General features: G+C 45.5%; 1 protein-coding gene across 1 annotated transcript in view; it reads left to right on the forward strand.

Annotated features, from left to right (window-relative positions):
- Positions 1–15,446, forward strand: part of TEAD1 (TEA domain transcription factor 1) — a gene marked incomplete at its 3' end in the record, with an annotated part of 172,609 nt that overhangs the window by 119,092 nt on the left and 38,071 nt on the right. The window contains exons 6-8 of the mRNA XM_080694938.1: positions 1,107–1,153; positions 1,978–2,039; positions 3,078–3,202. Of these exons, the coding sequence (XP_080551064.1) occupies positions 1,107–1,153; positions 1,978–2,039; positions 3,078–3,202 (234 nt within the window). The remainder of the gene's footprint in view (positions 1–1,106; positions 1,154–1,977; positions 2,040–3,077; positions 3,203–15,446) is intronic.

Here is a 15,446-nt window from a genome sequence, read left to right on the forward strand (position 1 = left end):
TCAGCTGGGTCGGGTGTTCAGAAGAGCCAAGACCTCCTTGTAGTGATTGATTGATGCTGGGTATAAAGCAGTGAAAGAAGGAAGGGAGGCAGAAACTGGAGAGAGGGGTGGGATGAAAAGGAAGGGAGGAGAAAAAGATGAACCAGAGGGAGAAGGAAGGAAGAGGAAGAGACGGAATCCTTGGTCCCTGAAGACCTAGAACTAAGTATTGCTTCTCTGGTGCCTTTGGGTCATGACCTCCCTCCTCTGCTCTCTTTCTTTTTCCTGGTCCATGATCTGTGTCCATGTGTCCTCAGGGTCACTTTGTGGCAACTAGCCCCTTAAGGGACTAAGTACTGTTGGTACATTCATTTTTACATCTACCAAGGGCTGAGAAGCATTGCTTTATCTCAGGTAACCTCACAGTCATCTTAAATGCCATATGCTGGCATTACCATCTTAAAGATGAGGAAGCTGAGGTTACTCAGTAGTAAAACAAGACTGTAGGACACTTGGTCATCAGCACACAGATGGTGATGTCAGGATTCAGGACTGAGCGACTCTGAAGGTTCCTTTTCCTCTTGTCTCTCTGGCTGGGGAATAGCAGGCGCTGAAGGCCTCAGGGACACTCATAGCTCGCCAGAGACCCCCTTTTCCCCCCAGGCTCCTGGCCTCTTGTTCCAAGCTTCATTTTGTTGCTCCACTGGCCTTGGCTGCTCCAAACCATGGAGGCTAAATGTTACCCAGGAGGTGCTTCAGCGAAATGCAGGGAGGGAGAGGACGATGGGCGTGTGCATGGGCAGAATGGCCCAGCAAGGCATCTGTGACCCCTGCGGCCCACCCAGGGCTCTCTTAGGTGGCATGAGCGCTTGGAATAGCTGCCACCTGTTCTCCTGCCCTCGGGAGGATTTTCAGGACTGAGGGCTCAGGGCAGCCCTGGGCTGCTAGGCTGGGGTGGGTGTGGTTGTGTGCACAGCAGTGGCTACATCTGCACTTGGAGAAAGTGAGGCCACGTTGGTGGGTGATTGGCACCTGCTGCCCTTCAGCAGGGCTTGCTGTGCATACTCATCATGAACTCTGCTTTCACATGAATTGTAATCCTGAAGCCTTTGCCTTTTCCCTTCCAGTTCTGGCCTGGAATGATACAAACAGGGCAACCAGGATCCTCACAAGAGTAAGTCCGAAAAGGGAATGGACCACACGGGGCTGGTCACAGTCCTTGCTCAGGGGCCAGGTCTCCTGCTTCAGACTGTCTCCAGGCTTAGAGGAGAAAGGACTAATTGAGACCCATTGTCATCTCCCTTATTGTCTGCTGAGGCCAGTAGCAGGAAAGAGACTAATGTCTTATCCACAAGAGCAAAACACCTCATTCAGTCCTGAAGGATTAGTGGTCATCTGGTTAGAACAGGAAGTGGGTCCCTGTTCCTTTGTGGCTTTCAGGGCAGAACCTGGGGTCTTCTTTGCCTGAGAAGGGCCTGCAGAATTAACCCATAGCCCTTTCCATTTTGGCTTTCCTTCTGTTGGGGTAGCTAATAAACAATTAAAAAAAAAAAAATCCTGCAGAGGCCTCAGGCGGAGATGGGGCAACGGAAGCAAGCCCAGTCAGCCAGGAGAAGATAAGAGAATCTGCTAAAAGCAGAAAGGAAATCCTCTCTCTGGATACTTAACTGAACTCAAACCGCTTGGCCTAGAGAACCTTTCGGGGATAGAGTGACCTCCGAGTGCAGTCCCTGTGGGGACATAAAGAGAGATTCAGAGGCAGGTGCCACAGGACATGAGCCTCAGGCTGACCTTTGTCCAGCTTGCCCCATTGAACTGGCACAGGGCTCAGTGGTTTCATCCCCAGCAGCCTGCTAGCCTGTCTCAATTGGAGATAGCAAAGCCTCTGTCAGCATGGCCTGGTAGTGCAGGGTCCCCATGGAGAGGGTAAGGCCAGACATGGGTAGGAGCTGCCACTGCACCCAAGATCTCTGATTCTTGTCACCTCTTTGTCTCCAGCGTCAAGCCTTTTGTGCAGCAGGCCTACCCCATCCAGCCAGCGGTCACGGCCCCCATTCCAGGTGAGTCCCCCTCATTCTTCCTCCTGGGAGAGTGAGCGCCCCATAGCTCATAGCCAGCTGGGGTGGCATTTTTCTTTGCCATAGCTGTATGTGTCCTTTCACTTGTAGAAACCTGGCTGCCCTTCCCACCACGAACTTCATGAAGATTAGGGCCGGCCTGGAGCTCAAGAGGGCCTTAGGGGGTCCCTGACCAGATCCTGAGTCACTCTAGTTTTTTCAGTCATCTCTCACCAGCTTTCTAGATGGCTTCATAAAGGAACAGGAAGCCCGGTCACTTTCACGTACAATCGCACTCAGAAGGGGAAGTTGTTGTGGTTTCCTTCTCAGCATAAACAGGCTGAATTGGGCAATCTGAGACCAGAGTGTGCACGTGGCTTTACTCACCCTTAGACAGCTGTAGATTTTACATGCTGGTACCCTTCCTATAAAGGAGAGTTTACGTGGAATCCCAAAGTCGCAAACACATATCTGGCCAACAAGCCTGCCTCCCTCCTCACTGGGCACACCACCAACCTCCACGTTCACATGTGTTCCTCAGATAAACTGCTCACCGTGTCGTATGAAAGCCCCTGCTCTCCACTGTAGATGCCCAGACTGAATGCGCATTCACACATTGCCCGCGGCTCCAGTGCCACGGAACATCCTGAGGGATGCTAGTGAAGTTCTGTAGTGCTGGTGGGCATAGCTTAAGGAAGAAGATGGACAAACACAAGAAGTGCCCAGCACATCCCTGTCACACAGGAAGTCTGTGGACCCATTATTCCCTTGCCTCTTCAGCCATTATTGTTAGGAATTAGATGTCCTCTTGCCACTGTCCTCAGCCTTAGCTGCAGTTGGCTTCACAGGGAGCTCCTGTGTTGTGCTCGTCCAGCTGGTCTTCCCTGGCAGTGGAATGCCACCACTGCCCAGCCGAGTTCCACCCTGGGCGCTAGTGGAGAGGGCACTCTTTACTTTTCTTCTAGGTCATTGTTTTGTGGAGCCTGCCCCAGGCTGGGGGAGGCAAGTGACCCTGTGTAAAGGTGACCGTTGGTTTTTCAGGGTTCGAGCCTGCATCAGCCCCCGCTCCCTCAGTCCCTGCCTGGCAAGGGCGTTCCATCGGCACAACCAAGCTTCGCCTGGTGGAATTCTCAGCTTTTCTTGAACAGCAGCGAGACCCGGACTCGGTGAGTGTGCCCAAAGAAGCGTGTCTTGACCCTGGATCAGCTTCCTTTCTGCTCACTCCTTCACTCCCTTGGCTTTTGTCCTTTTCCCTTGTGCTGGACCTGACAGATATTCCGTGTGAAAATAGACCTGGAGCAGCCAAGGAGCCTTTCTCTCAAGGAGCAGGGCATTCCTACAGCCAATATGAGAGAACTCCAGAGCTTGATGTTTATTACTGCTTGCACCACAAGCCCCAGGGAATACTTAAGCTGGACAGAGAGGCCTTTATAGGCTCTTATGTCTAATAAAATTTAACAACAGGTAACATTTATTGAGCCTGGCCATGTGGCTGGTACTGTGCAAAGGTATTTAGATACTTAATCACATTTTATCTACACAAGAACATTAGGAGGTTATTACTGTCTGGTAGATGAGGAAACAGAGAGGTTAAGAAACTTCTCCAAAGTTATACAGTTAAAATGGATTAAAGATTCACACTCAGGTCTTTAAAATTCTCAAGCCTAAACAGGCAGCCATTATTCCATCATGTTTTTCCATGTCTGTGTTTTCTCAAAATAGCAAGTTGTTATCTTCTTGAGAAGAAATAACAAAGTGGTACTTTAACAGCTTAACAGAGGAGGCAATGCATTATAATATTGTAAATAGCAGTAACGTTGGCATCTGGACTCTATTTGTCATTTTCTTCTTTTTCTTCTCCCCTCCCCCACCCCATCTTGTACTCACTGTCCCGTCATTTCCCATACATATGCGATCTTCCCTTCTTTCCCACCCCACGAGCCCGTACCCTTTCTTCACACCCACTCCTTGGCTGTGAGTGTGAGCATTGCATCTGTGTGTGGGTGAGTCCGAGGCAAAAACTGAAGGAATCATGAGTTTGGCTTTGGGATGCTCACCAGCTCCTTTTGCATTCTCCGCCTCCCCACCCAGCTCAGAGCCACGGAGTACCTGTGGGTTCCAGACTTGGGGTGTGCAGCTAGCCTGCCACCTTCCTGTCATCAGGAAGAGGTGTCAGGAACCATTCATAGTCTTGGTAAATAAGAGATATGGAGCAGGAAAAGGTGACCTCTCAGGAGAGCCTGTGGCTGGTTCCATGGGGAGGGGATGCCCTGGACAGAGGGATGTGGCCAGCCATCACCTTCATGGAGGTGCTCTCATGCAGCCCACTGATGCCCCCACTCATGAACCACGGACTCTCAGAGCTGGTGCAAAAGGAATTGTTTCAAAGTTAGGGAGAAACCAGGAGAAACATGTAAAGCAGGTAGGTCATCGGCTCATGGGGGAGGTACAGGAAAGGGAAGCTTGAGACAGGAAGAGAAGGTAGCCACCTGGATCCCACTTCTCCCATAGCCAGTGCTTTTACAGGATGAGTGACCCTGGCAGCTTACAATCTATGTACGTAGGGGAATGACAATAAAAACCAAAAGATTCTCTTCACTGCTGTGTGCCTCCTGTTTCTTCTAGGAAGTGCACATGATTCTTTGGTTGGAGGCTGGGCTTCAGCCTTGTCCTTCCTGTAAGCCATGTTTGTATGATACCCCATTGTTTAGAGAGTACTTTGTTTTTGTTTTTGTTTTTTTGCGGGTCTGGGGATGGAACCCAGGGGCATTTGATCTCAGAGCCACATACCCTGCCGTATTTTTATTCTTTATTTTGAAACAGGGTCTCACTTAGTAGCTGAGGCTGTCTGTGAACCGCGATCCTCTGGTCTCAGCCTCCCGAATTCTGGGCTTACAAGCGTGTGCCGCCACATCTGGCGAGAGTACTTTGTTCTTTAACTGCTCTGTTCTGCCCACCTAGTGCCTCATAAGATGGGTTCTGTTTCCCTCATTTTACAAATGAAGAAACTGAGGTCCAGCCATATGCAGTGGCGTAATGTATTTAGCTGGTAAACAGAGGAATGAAGAATTCAAATCTTCTGTTTTCTTTTTCTCTTTTTGTGCTGCTGGGGATATAACCCAGGGTCATGCAGGTGCTAGGCCAGCACTTTATGACTGAGCTTCATTATATGCTTTACATTATTATTAAATGCTTCCTCTCCATTTTGAAAGTCTCTTGAGTTGCCTGTTAGGTTCATGTGTCTCCTGCATGAAAAAATTTCTGTCCCTTTGCATTTGATCATTATTTTAGGGACAGAGCTCCAAAACACTGGGAAGCAAAGTTCTAGGATGCTTTTTGTGTCCTTGGTTAAAGGACTGTGGAATAGTTTATCACAGTGAAAAGATTTTATCTTTTTAATAAAAGAGACTATGTTAGCCCCCCCTTTTGTCAGGTTGTTTAGGTATGGGCTGTTAGGATTCCAGAATGCCCCATTTCACTGACAGATCCATTCTGTATACATTTCCATGCATCTCATGTGCAAGGGGCTGTGGAGAAGAGGGGCTACTTCTGCTCCACCAGCCTCAGCCCACACCCTTGTGGAGTAGAGCCTCTGGTGAGAGAGATCCTCTTCATGTATGGGGAGGCAAGGAAGGAAGGGGCCAGGGCAGGAGTGTTGGAGGAAGTAACAAACAGAGAGGTGGAGGGTGGAACAAGAAAAGAATAAGGCAGAAGACCATTCCAGAGGTGATAAACCTGAAGTATATAAAGCAGTCAATTAAATCGGTGACTATTTTAGTAAAGCTCAAGATTACCAATTGCAAAAGAGTGTTTCATGTACGTGTAGGTTCAACTGGATTTGATTTTTTTTTCTGTTCAATAAAAAAGCTTGGCTATATAGATTGGTCCCCAACATGTGACTTCAAAGGTACTTAGAGAAGTGGAAAGGCTGGTGTGAGTCAACACCCTTGGGGCCCTTAAGGAAATAATTATTCTATTTTAGGGGCTAGGAGTTGGGAACTGGGAGAAATTGGAGCCTTTTAAATACCTGGTTTATGCCAACCAGTGTTTCAGGTGTTAGGGATTCAGCAGCAAAGATTCTTGTTCTCACAGAGCCCACACTGTTACAGAAGAAAGATAACAAACACAAAAAATACACACTTAGTCATTCCTCTCTGTCCATGAGTCCTGCAGAGTCCACCAGTGTTCAAGTCCCTTATTAAAGTGGTAGAGTAGTATTTTCATATAATCTATGTACATCGTCTATACTTTAAATCTTAGATTACTTAAAATATTTGTTATATGCAAATGTTATGTAAATAATTGTTGAGCTCTATTGTTTAGGGAATAATGACAAGAAGTCTGCACATGCTCAGTACGATGCAGTTTTCATGGGGGAATATTTTCAGTACATGATGACATAGGGCCAGCTGTGTACAGTATTTTGTGGGATTAAAAGTGCCAATATAGATAAGTCTTTCCTCACAGTTGAAACTTACTGCTCTTTAGATTAAAAATGTATAATTTTTAGATAATTTGTAGATGAATTTTTAGATAAATTTTAGATCATTTTAGATTTAAAATGTATAATGTATAATAATGCCCTCTAATATATATGTTGGGACTCTTAATACTTAATGATATATATCAAACACTGGCAATTGAAGCTGTTTCACTATTGTGAAATTATTTTTTATAATCTCAGTCTCAGTTGTTAACACTTCTCATATTCATTCATTCAGTCATTCACTTTTGTCATGCTGAGAATGGAACCCAGGGGCATTCTACCTCCAAGCTACACCCCCAGCCCTAGTTTTTATTCTTTTTTTTTAAACAGGGTCTCACTAAGTTGCGAAGGGCCTCACTAAGTAGCTGAGGCTGGCTTTGAACCCAGATTCTCCTGTCTCAGCCTCCCAAGTACTGAGATTATAAGTGTGTGCCACCATGCCTGGCACTTATTTTATGAGCTCTCTTTTTGCAGTTAAACACAAGTGAATTAAATGTATACAGATGAACATGTACATACACACACACACACACACACACACACACACACATATCACATCAGAAATAAGGTATTTCTTTGATTTTAGTGGTAATGTGAAGGATTGGTGTTAGAGGAAAACCATGGTGATTGACTAATAGAAATGAGGAAGAATTATCAAAACTATTTAAAATGAACACCCAGTACTGTCACTGTAACTGTTAGTACTTCAGGAGTAAGGTTGTGCTGAAATATTTGTAGTATGTGGATGCCTTCTTTGGCTCTGAGACTTTTTGTGACTTCCTAACATTGATTTTACTATATTTTTATTCTAATGATAGAAAAATTAAAACCATCTAAAACATTCAGCTGGTAAACAACAAATTTAAATGTACTATAATTAAAATTTAACATCAAATATTAAGCACACTTGATTGGTAAAGAAGCCAACAGGTAACTAATAATTAAAAATCCCTGAACAGATTAAACTTTGCATGTGGATTCTCTAAGTCTCGCTGCATATAGATATGTACATGCATCTCCCCTGTTTCTTAGCAGTGGCTTAGGTTCATAGGAATCATTGGGTTATAAGATTTGTTTAGTAGAAGAGAACATGTAAATAGTGCAGCAGTAAGGAAAAAAGTTCAGCAGCCGGATGCAGTGCTAACTATTTTTCCTCAGTGAATTCTTTAATTCTATCACAGCTCGATGGGCTAGGTCATTCTGTTCCCTTGTGCAAAGGAGGCTTGGAAAAATTGCTGTCGTACAACTGGTGGCTGTAGCCAGCTTTGAACCCAGTCTTTCTGTACTATCTCCCAAGAGGAGAGGAGACATGATTGAATATGTAGGGAGTGACCAAGGTAAGAGCCAAGAACCTAGTTTGCCCCTGCTGTGGTCTAGGGCTTCCTCCTTAAATCCAATACCTCTTGAAACTCACTGACTTACCACATGTATCACTGCTGGCATCACTAAAGACTTGACCATTCTGCCACTTGCAGCAGTGGTAGTAGTACTCATATGTTACCAGTAGTAGTGATGACCAACATTTTTAAAACATTTTGTATGCACCAACATTAGGCATTATTTAATACTTGAGACATAGTTTGTCCATGTCCAGCATTAGAAAGCCATCTGACGCTGGAAATGAGATTCAGGTCTAGGCTAACTGACTCTACAGCCTGAGATTGTCACCCAAAGGCTGTATGGTCCATTTTTATCTGAGGCACAGCCTTTTTTTGTAGACCAGGGTCCTGAGATCTAATGGAATACTAATCAGGATGCACGCCCCCTGCTGGCTCTGTGTCAGGTGTGCACCAGACGGCACAGCCTCCCAAGTTGGTGGTTGTTTATATTGGTTGAGAACCAGCAAGTCAGTCCCTCTGTTACCTTTGGCTCTAGGAGAAGATGGGAGAAAAACAGCAGAGGGAGAAGAAAGGAAGGAAGAGTCTAAAAAACAAAGACTGTTTTAGAAATGGTTAGTAATGCTTGAAAATATATTCTCTACATGATTTCAGTGTTGCATATCAAAGCACCTCAAGTGCTAAGTACAGGATCCTCTACTCTGGGATGGGCAATAAAAGGACCTGGACTGAAACCAGGGTCCAGTTTCCAGAGGCTGAGTTGGGAAGTTGCTTTATACTCATGAACATTCAACTTGACGAGCCATATGCTGCTTCCTGCATATACCTAGAAAGGGGTTTTACTGATAAAGCTTGGACAATCCCTCGCTCCCTGTCCTTACCCATCCCTGGGAAAGGCAGGTTCTTTCAGCCCCCAGTGTAGCCACGACTTACTCCATAGGTAGTGGCCCCTGTTTGTTCACACTTCCCAGGCACCAGGCTGTATGTATGTATAATGCTTTCTGTGGTCTGGATGCCAGAATGAACAGGAGTGGGGAGCAGGCAAAGGGTGTGTTTAGGTAGGAGTTTCACAGTCAGAGATGGTGTTCACAGTCTGGAAGTGAGAAAGAAAAGACAGGAGAGGAGATTATGCTCTTTAGATTGTGAAAAAGCACCCTCTTGCAAAGAAGAAGAGCTCTGTGATATGGTCCAGGAACAAAGCTGATCAGGGAAGGCCCTCCTCAGCTCAGCATGGAAACGCCTTTGTGTATCCCAGCAGTACTGGGCTGCATGGAAGCACTCCACAGAGCCCTCTGACGTGGGTTGTGACTGAAAGGTACGGAACTGTGGCTCAACAATGTTAAGCAACTTTGTCAAGAACAACCACCAGGAGGTTCTTGACAAAATTTGGCTCCACAGTGTCTTCTTAGCCACTTCACTGGACTTTTTTTGGGGTTTGTTTTATTTTGTTTGCAGTACTGGAATGGAACCCAGGTGCATTCTACCTCCGAGCTACACCCCCCAGCCCTAGTTTATATCATTCATTCATTGGTGGTACTGGGAATGAAACCCTTCTACCTCCGGGCTACACTCCCAGACCTATTTTATTTGGAAATAGGATCTCTTAAGCCAGCAAGACTGGCTTCAAACCCGTGTGGTCCTCCTGTCTCCGCCTCCCAAGCGCGCAGATTACAAGCTTGCGCCACCACGCCTGGCCTTTTATCCTTTACATTGAAACCGAGTCTCACTGAGTTGCAAAGGGCCTCACTAAGTAGCTGAGACTGTCCATGAACTGTGATCCTCTGGTCTCAGCCTCCTGAATGCTAGAATTACAAGTCTGCGTCACCACACCTGGCTCCACTGGACTTTTGAAGAAATAAAGACATTATTTGTAAGTAAAACGGAGTTGAGTTAGCTTTCTCTGAGTTCCTTGCAAAAGATGTTCCCACCTGTGTTGTAGAGCAGACCTTCCTGTGTACACTCACGGTATCCTCCTTTTGTGGAAAGAGGGCTGCTGGTATTTGATATCTTAGCAGCTGTGTAGAACTTAGAGCAAGTGACTTTGCAGCTCAGCTCTAGTTTCCAGTCTGTGAAGTGGACATAATGAGCTCATTCTCATAAGTACAGTTGGAAACATCCCTGGATGTTTATAATCTTGCCCTATAGTAGTATAGGGGAAATTGGGCCAGAGCACTAGATAGAGCCAGGCTTGGGAAATGTGCTACCCAGCTAGTGTGGACTCTTTAGAAATTAAGGTAGGCTAAGTACATTTTTACATATAGTAAATTTCTTACTTATAAGTAAACTTTCTTTGGATAGGTTAATTCACATGGTCAAAAACATTCAAGCATAAAAAAATGAAAGGGAAACTTCTAATTTCTGCCCCACTCCTAAGAAGGCAACCACTGCTACTTGTTCTTAACAAATCTTGCCTTAGATTTCTATAAATTGAATGTATATTTTCCATCCCACCTCCTTGTTTACAAGATTCTGCAAGGCAAGGGTGGCTGTGGCAGGCGAGAGGTTGAGCTGGAGGGAGGGGAGCGGTATTACTTTTGCTGTTCCAGAAGGTTGGTGAAGAGAAAAAACGAGGCCTCGGGGATTAATTAGCTGTGAGAAGTGAAGGATGAATGGAAGGACTGAGTCTTTGAGGCTGAGTGTCAGTACAAGCTGAAGAGTCATGGGACAGTAGAGGAAGCGGGATCCTTAAGAATTACTTCACGATGTATGCAGTTTCTTCTTATCTTCAAAGCAAACAGTGTGTTGAAATTAGTATTGGAAATAGAGAGGCTCAGAGAGTTAAAGTAACTTAGCTCAGGACCCAGTTAATAGGCAGCGGGGTTGGCTATTTGAACACTGTCTGCATCAAAAGCCAATGGTTTGGGGAATTTTGGAGAAAGTGCCAGCCATAGGCACCATACGGGAAGGAGGGCTTCATTTACAAGTATCTCCCCATGCGTTGCCTCACAGTGTGAGAGAATGTGACGCGCTGGCATCACTCATTACCTGGGGAGTGGTGAGGGTGGGGATGTATGTCACACAAATGAACATTTGGAGAAAGAAGAAAGTTTGGGTGCTTGATCAAATTCCTGGCAGGACCCTGGGCTTGGGTGACAGAAGGCAAGGAATTCCTTATTCTGCAGCATCTGGCCCCTTATTTTTCATTTCTAAGTGGCTGGAATAGTCCAGAAGCCTGAGGTCTACAGGACGTATGGGTAGGAGAGTAGGCAGTCCTCACAGCCAAGCTTTCCACGCCAGGGCCCAGCAGCCTCTGGTCGAGATTGCACTGAAGCCCTGCAAATGCATCCTGCAGAAAACCTTACTCTTTTCCATAAAGCAGTTGTTCAAACATGGGCCGAGAGATAATTTAATTTTCATAGGCCTCAACTCCCCGATCCACTGAAATTCTTTTGTCAGGCCACAGATCTTTGGTTTGCCCAATGTGACCAGAGCTGCCGGAAGGAAATGCAACCTTGATGAGTCCTGTGACCAGGGTGGATGGTGTGTGGGGGTTAGGTTGAAGATGATGTATTGGAAGCAAGATTTCAATTCCAGATTCCCAGAAGGACCCTGGCCTGGCCGAGCAGGCTGGAGAAAGGCCCAGTGTCACTGGGAAGCCTTCAGTAGTTGCTCCATATTGAGTGGGGTCTGACATTATGGACAAAGCTGGTTTCTGGTCCTTTGAAAAACAGCCTCTTTCTGTCCCCCAGTCTAGGACTAACATATGGATCCCATAATAGTGAACAGCACCCCGGCTGCACCTGTGTGGCTCTCCAGGGGCTGCACAGAACTTTCACATTTGTTTCATCTGACCTCCACATTGACCCCTGGAGATGAACAGACCTCTTGCCAAGGCCCAGAAAGGTTAAGCAACTTGCCTCAGTCCTCACAGCTCAGAAATAGCAGAGCCTGGATTCTGACCTTTGTGTTAGTAATGTGTCCATCACATGCCTCGAATAAATGGTCAGAATGTGCATTAAGCCTTCCATGTCCCTGGAGGAAGGCTCCACTTGGTTTGAGGGTTAGCTTGCCCAGTCTTTGGGCCTCTCCCAGGTTTCTCTTCATATGTCTCCCAAGCATGGTCTGCCAGGAGGACATAGGCAATGGGGTGACAGGGATTTGTGGCAGGGGTCCCCTTCTCTGCAGTCCTGCATGGTGCTGAATTGTCCTGTGAGCTCATCTGCACCCTGTACACACCCTCGCTGGCAATAGCCTGTCTGCTGGGTGGTTTATACTCAGTGTCTCTGAGCTGGTCTGAGAACTCACCCTCTTTCTTCATTAGCCTTTGGGGATGAGGCAATTGAAAGCATCTGGAAATCTGGGTTTTATAGACATTTCACAGAGGGCCCAGCCAGGCTCCATCTGCTTTACTTGGCAGGTCAGCTCCCCACCCGCCTGCCTTCCCAGTGGCCGTCCCACACTCAGCTGGTGGGCCTTTTCAGCTGTGCTTCTCCTTCCTAAGAAAACAGCAGCCCCTCTACGGAGATGATGGAAATGGGAGGCCAGGAGGGTGCATCCCACTGTGAGGTCCTGGAAGGGCTTCCAGTGAGGTTTCTTTCTGGGAAGAGCACAAGACAAGGGACTCAGCAGCATGCAGGACCAGGTGGCCAGAACAGGGCTGGTGTCTTGAGTGGTTAGCCTAGGAGACAGCTCACTTCTGATTCACTTCCTCCCTGGTAGGGGCATGGAGTGCACGTCCCCTGTTATCCCCACCCTAAACTGCATGTACAAGTCACTTTCTTGGTTTGGATCCACAGCCATGCCCTGTCCCTGCAGGGCTTGGGGGCTATCAGAGGCTGCCTAGGCTGCCCTGGGGTGGCTGGACACAGTCCGGCAGTAATGTGGCAAAAAGCAAATGTAGGTGATTTGTCCTTGTTCTTTTCCAACTTGTACATTAGCATCCCTTGACATGAGTTATTTATCTTGGTTTCTTTAAATGCTTAAGTGGATTATGATTTTTTTCTGTTGGTATTATTTGACAGCAGTCATTTTTCAAGGTTTTACTACGTTCTTCAAATTCTTGGAATTTTGGGGAAAAGTTAGGAGAAGGCTGCCATCTTCAGGCTAGGTGGTATAGTGCAGCACTATGGCATATCCTAGGGCACAGATTTTGAGAGCTTCTCTTTTCTTTCTACAAAAAAAAAAAAACTGCCTCATCAGAGGTTTCTAGAATAAATTAACAATCCTGAAAGAAAGAAAGAAAGAAAGAAAGAAAGATCCCCTGTAACTTTTGATTTGTTTCATATATGCTGATGATTAACCTCTGAGGTTATCCCATCTTGCTTTCCAGGATAAATCTTAACGTGAGGCGGGGGGGGGGGGGGGAGAGCGCGCACGCCCATATAGAAAGATCTGGAGAGGGAAATGCGGGAACTAGGTCACAAGCCTCCCTAAATCAGCTACACTGTGTTCCAATATTGATGGTAGTATTAGAATAGTAGGAATCTCCTTGATGTGTCTCCCTCTCTTATTTCACTTGAAATTTTAGGATTTCCTTTTATAGCTGTAAAATCATTGATTTTACATTATCTTGTCCTAAGTAAGTAATCATCACAATTACTTGGGCAAATGCTAATAATAATAATGACAAGTTTTGTGCTAGGTACAATGTTAGACATTTTCGTGTGCATCATCTCATTTAACCCTCAGAACACTCCTACAGATGGGGCAGTATTGCAGTCCCAGCATTATATCTGTGGGAAATACTACAGAGAGGACTGAAGTCGTCATCCCAGATGACTGAGCTAGGAAGTGGCACCAGCACCCACATCCAGACCCTCCTCACTCCTGTCCACAGCTTTCCTTACTGGCAAAGAGCAAAGGAGAGCCAGAGACCACAGAGGAAGGGACTTGAAGAGTAGCTTTGGGGAAGTAGGAACATACTTTGTTCAATCCCCAGGAAATAAATTCTAAACAAATGTGTTGAGTTTTTAGGATTATGGTCACCTTTACCACTCCTCACAACTGCTATAGAGAGTTAACTTGAGGGGTTATAGCAGTAGAAAGAGAAAATGGGCACTTCGTGCAGTCACAGTAGAAATCTGAGTTCTATGACTATGTCAGGTGCTGCTGAGCAGTGGGTGGTCTTGCTCCCTGTGGAATTTTGCTGGTGCAGTATCAGTTTTTTTCAGAGGGCCCTACCTGCACACAGGTACCCCAGCTCCTGTTCAGCTGTCTTGAATCCTTGACCTATAGGGAAGCTTTGCAATCTGACCCAAGTTCCTTTTCAGTCAAGGGAAATTGTGGCATTGTAGGATAAATATTCTGGAGTCATATTTTCATTTCCTTCTATACTTTTCTCTTTCTCAAAAACTTCGTAGTGTACTCAGATGGCTTTTGACTGTTTAAGTTAATAATGTAGCACATGTGCATTCTGTATAAGCCAGATTGAACCATGTGGCTCATAAAAAAAAGTCTGTGTTGCCGGGCGTGGTGGCGCATGCTTGTAATCCCCGCACTTGGGGAGGCAGAAACAGGAGGATCGCGCTGGTTCAGAGCCAGCCTCGCTGGCTTAAGAGACCCTGTTTCCACATAAAAAAAAAAAAAAAAGTTAAAAAATAGTTCTGGGAGTATAGCCCGTGGGAGTATATCTCAGAGGTAGAAGGGCTTCCAGGAACCCCAGTACCACACAAAAAAAAAAAAGTCTGTGTCTCTTACCTCCCAGTCCTTAGGGATAGTTAAATTGGCCCTTTATGATATTTCTGTGTGTATACATCTCGCTATGTGTAAGTTACATCCTTATACTGTTTACGATCTTGTTTCATTAGTTTGAAACATCATCTATTGACTTCTGACTATGGAAGACTAGAATTTATCTGTAGATTTAGCGTGCACCACCTACTTCTTCACTCTTCCTTCCCAATCCCCGATGTAGTTAGACCAAAATATTTTATTTAATTAACATCTAGTATTGATAATACAAACTTGTGTACATCTTCTAAATTATAAAATGTGTGTGTGTGTGTGTGTGTGTGTGTGTGTGTGTTACTAGGGATAAAAGCCAAGGGGCATTCTACCTCTGAGCTCCGCCCCCATCCATATTTTATTTTTTTATTTTGAAACAAGGTCTCACTAGGTTGCTGAGAGTCTCACAAATTTCCTGAGGCTGGTCTTGAACCTGTTATTCTCCTGTCTCAACCTCCCAAGTAGTGAAATTACAGGCATGCACCACCATGCTGGCATTCTTGTTTAATGTTTTTATGTTTTCAATTTTCATATACCTATATGAATTCATCCTCAAAATTTTTAGCAGAACTCTAAATTTTATTTCCAGATGATCAGGTAAGTCAGGAGGTCTCTTAGGTCTGTTCTCTGTGGCAACATCCCTCCAGGAACCCTGATTCCTGACTGCCATGGACTGGTTGCTGGCTAGGCCTTGGCCAGCTCAGTTTTTAGGCCCATATCCTTCAGTAGCTTCCTGAGAAAAGTTTCAGGAAAGATTGGTTTTCTGCAGCCTTAATTTGAGAATGGATTCTACCCTCATTTTTATAAGTTTTGTCTTGTGGTTTTTTGCCTTAGACTTGTGAAACTTTATTCTAATATTCTAGGTAGATTCTGCATATGTTCTCCTTATTAGAATAATGCTGGAGAATAATTTACTTACTCTTT

This window comes from Muscardinus avellanarius (assembly GCF_963383645.1).
Source record: "Muscardinus avellanarius genome assembly, chromosome: 1".
Classification (NCBI taxonomy): domain Eukaryota; kingdom Metazoa; phylum Chordata; class Mammalia; order Rodentia; family Gliridae; genus Muscardinus; species Muscardinus avellanarius.